At 38.2% G+C, this 7213-nt stretch overlaps 1 protein-coding gene across 1 annotated transcript; it reads right to left on the bottom strand.

The window, feature by feature from the left end:
* Window positions 1-369: 369 nt before the first annotated feature.
* Window positions 370-1317, bottom strand: LOC142854044 (olfactory receptor 11A1-like). The gene has a single exon (XM_075979174.1). The coding sequence runs from the start codon at window positions 1315-1317 to the stop codon at window positions 370-372; it is 948 nt and encodes a 315-aa protein (XP_075835289.1).
* Between the last annotated feature and the right edge of the window lie 5896 nt (window positions 1318-7213).

Below are 7213 nucleotides of genomic sequence, written 5' to 3'. Positions count from 1 at the left end.
TGTATTCATGGTTTTATATTGAGCATTCGGCTAATGATTTTCTTCTAATTAAACTATGAGTTTGATGAGAGCAAAGAATGCCTCTGTTATTTTTCATCTGTTTTTATTATCTGTCTTGTCTAGCAAAGTACCTTGAGCATAATAGACTTTCAATGAATATTTGAATAAATTATTCAAAATCTTATCACTTCATCTTGTTTGTTGGTTTTTATTTGTACATGAATCCATGAATACATTTACATAATGGTAAGACTGTATCTGACCTACTTAGACCATGGCATGGAATCCTAGTTCACCTGAACCTGTCAGAAGTCAGTAGCATCTATAGCATCCTCAGGGGCAGTTGTTACAGCACTTTTCTTTTTCGTGTCATATGAGAAAGTCTGGCTTCTTACCCAAGCATTTCTTCAAGGCTTCATGGATGTCTCTGTTTCTCAGGCTATAGATGACAGGATTGAACATAGGTGTCAGGATAGTATAGAGCAGGGAGAACCCTTTACGCAAGTATTGGGAAGAGTCAGCAGAGGGCACGAGATATGTGGCAATCAGCGTTCCATAAAATACTGTGACGACAGTGAGATGGGAAGAACAGGTGGAGAAAGCCTTTCTCCTGCCTGTGCCGGATGGGATCCTTAGGATGGCAATGAGGATGCATGAGTAGGAAATTGTGATGAGGAGAAACGGTACCAGCGTGACTGCAGAAGAGGTGGCAAAGGCAATGGTCTCAGTCAGTGAAGTATCCATGCAGGAGAGGTGGATCAGAGGGGTAAAGTCACAAAAGAAGTGGTCAATTTCATTAGGGCCACAAAAGGTTTGTCTACATAGCAGGACCATGGTGATGGCTGTGAGGAGGAAGCAGCAGAACCAAGATCCAGTAGCCAACCTTAAGCAGAGAGAGCCAGTCATGAGGATGGGGTATCGGAGAGGCTGGCAGATGGCAAGATAGCGGTCATAGGACATTACAGCAAGCAAGAGGCACTCCGTTGCAGCAAGAGATCCAAAGAAGTAGAATTGTGCCAAGCATCCAACCACTGAGATAGTCTTCTGGTTGGCTATGATAATCAGCAACATCTTGGGGACAATGTTGGAGGTGTAGCAGACCTCCAGAAAGGACAGGTTCACCAGGAAAAAGTACATGGGAGTGTGGAGAGCATGGTTACACAGCACTAGGAGGACAATGAGGATGTTTCCAGAAACGGTTAGGATGTAGAAGATGAAAAACATTATAAAGAGGGAAATATTTAGCTGTAAAATGGAAGAGAATCCTCGAAGAACGAATTCCACTATCATTGTTTGGTTTGTCCAGGATAAGGGCATCTTACTTTGGCTTCTGTGAAGGAGAACATACAATGAGGCCATACAAAACATAGCTGGTTCTAGTTTACACTAAAACATGATGAAGAGGATGGTTTTTATTCTGCACTCTGGCTGCTCCCTGCTCTGTGGTACCTGAGTCGGAGAGAGTGGAGTGAAGAAGAGAGTTGGGGTTCTTTAACTCACATGAAAGAAAGTAACTTAAAATAAGAACTGTGGTTTCATTCTTTTCTTCCCCCTACTTGGTCTCTTCACTTCATCAGGAACAGAAACATGTAAAAGAATATGAAGATGGATGGAGGGCGGCTTATTACACACTCTTCCTAAGTGTATTCTGGTAATCTGGTGAGTTATAGACAGGAAACTACAACAGAGAAAGTGAAGAGGAGCTTTGTGAAATCACAGAGAGCATGGTGAGCCAAGAATACAGGACAAAGAGCCCCTTCCACATCAAACAGAAGCAATATTTGTCATTTAAGGAAAGGTCTTTTGTCATATCAATTTTATTTTCCTCTCCTTTCATCTTCTCACTATATTGTGGGGTGTGGAGTTATTTATAATTTGTTTCATTTTAAAGAGATCATATGAGTAGGAGGTTTGAGATTCTCTGATTTTGAATCAGAGGCTATGAAGGCATAACCCAGGGATGTGAGTGCATTAATAAAAACATCTTAAAAGTTTTTATTTAAGGCTTAGTAAGTGGTACCCATTCATGTGCCACAGAACAGGGAGTGCAGAATAAAAATCATTCTCTTTGTGTTCTTTTTAGAACTGGGCAGTGCAACCAGTCCAACCTTGAATGTAATATGTATAATTTGAGTGAGTTAAGGAATCCCAACTCTCCTCTTTAGTAGAATTTTGGTGAAAGCCACTCACAAACAACTGAGCACAGAGTAAAGAGAGACGCACTCCCCAAACCCTGCTATGGTTCAGCAGAGTATGCGGCTGAACATACTTTAGTAATTACAAGGTCCAAATGTTGTATGAAATGCCTTAAAGAAATTATGGGGGGACCACATGGTTAAGAAAAGCAAGGTGAGATAAGAACGGTTGTGAACAAGCACACGAAGCACCATGTGATGTAACAAAGAGGTTGTTACCATCAGTACCCAGAAAGCGTTAAATAAATTCACAGATTCTGCTTTGTGAGTCAGACTTTAAATTTGTTGGCTAGCTTCTCTAAGGTTTGTATTTTTCTTCATAAATTGCAATAAAAGATTGGAGCAGGACAATATTTTTAAAAAATCATACAAATGAAAAGATTGAACAATCATTGTCTATTTAGGGCTTCAGATAGTATTAAGTTTACTAAGGAATACCCTGGATTTTTAGGACCATTGACATGAAATTCCATCCTCCTGCACACATTGCACAACTCTGAACCATGTGCGTTGATGGAATTGTGGGCTAACAATTGATCCTTCCCATCTTGTGTCACCCCTATCTACTTTTTATAATATGCTGACCCCAGTTTTCAGTGTTGTAGAAACCTAGAGGTCATTCTATGGAGTATAAATTTCTACTTTCTCAGGGATGTATAGAAGTATCCTTCAGTGTCTACAGTTCTGATACCCACAGGATGCCTCAAGTCGAATGCTTCAGACTCTGAGCACATTGAGTGTCACGGGGGACACTGAAAAGAAAGGACTTCACTCCACCTGCTGCAAAGCACACCTGTGATTTGGGATCTCAGAAAAGGGACTGCAGTTATGATACAACATAACCAGACTCCTGCATTCTGCTGCTACTAATGATGATAATATGTTTGTCCCAGGTAATCTTTCAAGTGCTGAAAATCTAGGACTCATGAAATCACCACCAAAACTCATCACCAGAATTGCAAGTACTCTACAGGTGGAGTCACACCTTACATGGAAACACAGAGACCTTGTGTAGCTATCCATGCTTATCCGCAGGCAGTGATGAAATTTAGACCCACTGTGGATTTCCAGCTGCTAACAACACTGCTGGGAGCCTGGCTACAAAAGTTTGTCAGCATCATCTGAGAGAGGTAAAAATAAGAAAATTTCCACGGCGCAGACTTCCACCCAGTTTTAAATACAGAGAGAAAAAAGGCCTACTTTGGGTATAATTATATAAACAGTAGCATTCTCATGAAATCTATATTGTCTCCTGGAGTTGCTTTTGGGTGCTTTTTTTTACCATCTTTTAAAAATGAGAGTAATCTATTATCTTAAGATTGATATGAACTGTTTTGGAGAAGATGCACAAAATCCTTCTATTTCCTCTCTACCAAATGATTGTCCCACTTACTTGGGGCTGCTCCATACCCTGCATACAGTGCATAGAGTCATGAATTGAAGAGAAAGTTGGGTGAGAATAGAGAGCCATGAGTACAAAGACAGCAAAGACAGGCTAAGAGTGTAGGCTCTAAAACAAAATGAGCTAGGTTCAAATCCTTTGCTCAACCACAAAAGTATTTGATTGAGAACAAACTTAAACTTTAATGAAAGATCAACTCTGTTTTTTCTTCACCTTTGTGGATGAGGCTTTCAAGGACAATGAAGGTGGAAGGCCTGACATCCCCGGCTAGCTTGCAACCAATACCTCCTCAGCAGAACTGAGGGAACTTTAGAAAGCTATCCTTTGAAAAGCCAGAGGTGTAGGACTCCTGTATTAACTGTTTATATACACTTCTTGACTCCAGAACCACAAGCCCAACAATGCAATGAGTGTATACACCATGGTGGTGTAGGACTGAGCCCAAAGAATGTATTTGTGAGTTATAGTGCACCCTCCCACTCCCTTCCATATATGCTTCCTTATCGTAACTCTCCAATAATCTTTTTCTCCTGCACTGCCTCCTTTCCTCTCAGTTCTGTCTAGAACAGTCAACATTGTAATTCAGTAGATGATGGACACCTTGTGAAAGACACCAGATTCCATTCACTGGATGTATTCAATAAGAACAGTTTGTAAAGACAATTAAAAGAACTTAAAAGAGCTTGGCTCAGTAAAGAATGATTAAGATTGTTTCTTTTGATAAGACAGGTGTCCCATGCAGAGCCCAGACTGACTTTGAACTCTATCTTCCTGATTAAGCATTTAAGTGATTGGGGTTATAAGATTGCAACATCATGCCTGGCTTGGTTTGAAGGTTTTTAACATTCTTTCCAAACTTCATTTTTTTGTTGTTCTAACATGAAACATCCCATTTCTCCAGGAAGTATTCTTAACACAAATTTGTAAAGAAAAGAAAGGGCTTATCACAACCAAAGTTAAAACACTAATACTGTGTGAATGATAGGTGTTGTTGCTTTCATTTACAAGATTGAAAACAAAACAAAATAAGGATTTGAGGTGAACATAGAACACTTTCTCTAAACTAAAAGCAGGGGGTAGGGTGAGCAATCAATGAGCAATCAATTCATTCCAAATAGACCTCACAATAATGACAATGGACTTATGGCAGGCACTGGTCAGTTCAGAACAATTGTCAAACAAGTAAGAATTTTATTTTGCCACTAATAGTTGATTAGGACATTAGTGAATTACATTTCCATCCAATAGGTAGACTAAAAACAGGAAAAGGGAAAAACCATCAGAACAGATTAACTTTACCTACCAGTGTCTTAAAGGGGTCCAGTCCTACTTTACAGAGCCAGGTCAAGTAGATTGAAACATGTCCATTTACCCTGGATTTAAACATTGAGGACAGATATGTGGAATCTGCTTTTAGCCAGAAATACACCTCCTTGTGCACTCAACAAAAACTAAGGGCTATCTCCCTTTCATTCTGGGAGGCTGGTTGAATTTTGACCTTATTTCTCAACCTATTCCCTTGAGTAAACTGGAGTACCTTTGTGAGTAAATCTGTCTCCTCCCCAATGATGTCAAACACAGGAATTTTCCAAATGACTCAGAAGGGAAATTTCTGTTTATTTTGCAACGTATCTAAAGTCGAGGTGCCTTCATCACACAGAAAATCTCTTTTTTCCTTTGCTGCATGTTAAGCTTGTACTTAGAGAAAAGCTATATGACTTTGGTAAAGAGATTTATTTTTTAAATGTGTGGTTGTATTATTCTTTGTGAGACTGGGTTAAGTTATCACTGAAAGAAATATTCGATTTGTTTCTATCTTCCGAAAGAAAGATGACTCTGCATCTTCTTACTGTGGTAGGTTGGATAGGGAAGAGAAAGTATGTACACTAGTAAGCATGTATTGTCAAAGCCAGTAACTGGGACTCTAAAGAACTTAGGGTCTTCTTAGATTGCACAAATATAAAGGAATTTAAATGGAGACACCATATAATTGGGGAGGAAATGCCCCAACTAGACATGCCACCAAGTAAAACCCCAATGCAAAGAATGGGTTTCATATTACTGAGTCATGGGCCATACTGACTCTGTAGACACTGACAAAAAAAATTACAAACTAACAAACTATTGGCAGTGCTCCTCAGCTTAAGGTAGGCCTTATTACTGAAGACACTCTTACTTATGCCATTGAACTTGGATAACCTGATTAAACTAATTATCCTATATTTACTAGTTCTTTTGGTGCTGATTGGTTCTGCACATGCTACCAAAGGAGAAAAGTTATCATCAGTCTCACCAAGCTACGACAAACTAAGCCCAGTATATCTGGTCAACCACCCAACAAGATGAAGTAACAGGAAATGGAGTCTAAAACACCCGTATGAGAAAAAGATAAACTCATGTACAAAAGCAGACCCATAAAAATAACTTCAGATTTTTTGATGGAGACAATCAAACCCTGAAGGGATTAGATTTATGTTTTGAAAGTTATGACAGGTCACAGATACCAGCACAGACTACTATACCTTGCAAAATTATCAATAATAATTTACAGAGAAAAGAAAGTTTTCCAAGATAAAAACATATTTTCTTTGCTGCCTCCAAGAAACACACCTAATGACTAATGATAGAGAACTTCTAGGGTAAAGGGGTAGAAAAAGGTATTTCAAGAAAATGAAACCAAGAAACAAGAATTTAATACACAACAAAATTGACCTCAAACTGAAACTAATCGATATAAACGGGAGCAGTTTATCCTCATGAAAAAAAAAAAGTTCACCAATAAAATGTTACGATCTTAAATATATATGCATCAAACACAAGAGCACCCAATTTTATTTAAAAATAAAATACTATTAAACTTAAAACCACAGATCAGCACCAACATAGTGATCTTAGTATCACACACTTAGTATAGACAGATTATCTGGGGGGAAAAACTACACAGAGAAATCTGAAGTCAAGTACACCACAAATCAAATGGACCTAACAGATGTCTACGGAATGTTCCACCAAAACACTAAAGAATACACATTTTTTTTCTTTTCAGTTCATTGGGGTTATTCTCCAAAAGAGAGTGCATAATAGGATGTGAAGCAAATCTCAACAAATACAGAAAAATCACATCCTGAAGGCATGTGACCTTCATGTACTAAAGATGGATCACAACAAGAAAGGAAAAGACAGAAAGCACACAAGTCCACACTAGTAAGACAAAACTAAATAAAGAAATAAGTCAAAAGGGGAATTATAAAATTCCTAGAATTGAATATATGACATACCCAAATCTATGGAACACAATGAATACAGTCATAAGAGGAAAGTTTATAGCACTATGTATCTAAATCAAAAAAAAGAGAGGTAAAAACTAATAATTTAAAGATGTGGTGGTTCTAGGAAAACCATCCATATCCCCAGGAAAAAAAATGGATGTGAAAAATTTTTTTAATCAGAACTGAAATTAATGTATTAGTAACAAAAAAATCCACAAGATAATCAGTGAAACAGGATTGGTACACTGAAAAGATTAACAAGATTGGCAAACCTTTAACTAAAATAGCCAGAGAAACAGAGAAAGAATCCAAATTAATAAAATTAGAGATGAAAGGGGAAATATTAC

The sequence above is a fragment of the Microtus pennsylvanicus genome, chromosome 7, assembly GCF_037038515.1.
Source record: "Microtus pennsylvanicus isolate mMicPen1 chromosome 7, mMicPen1.hap1, whole genome shotgun sequence".
NCBI lineage: Eukaryota > Metazoa > Chordata > Mammalia > Rodentia > Cricetidae > Microtus > Microtus pennsylvanicus.
The sequence above is the reverse complement of the archived record's forward strand: the minus strand, read 5'-3'. Positions and strand labels throughout refer to the sequence as shown.

Excerpts from the sequence above, each read along its gene's own strand:
- LOC142854044 (XM_075979174.1), bottom strand. The coding sequence starts at position 1,317 with ATGCCCTTATCCTGGACAAACCAAACAATGATAGTGGAATTCGTTCTT.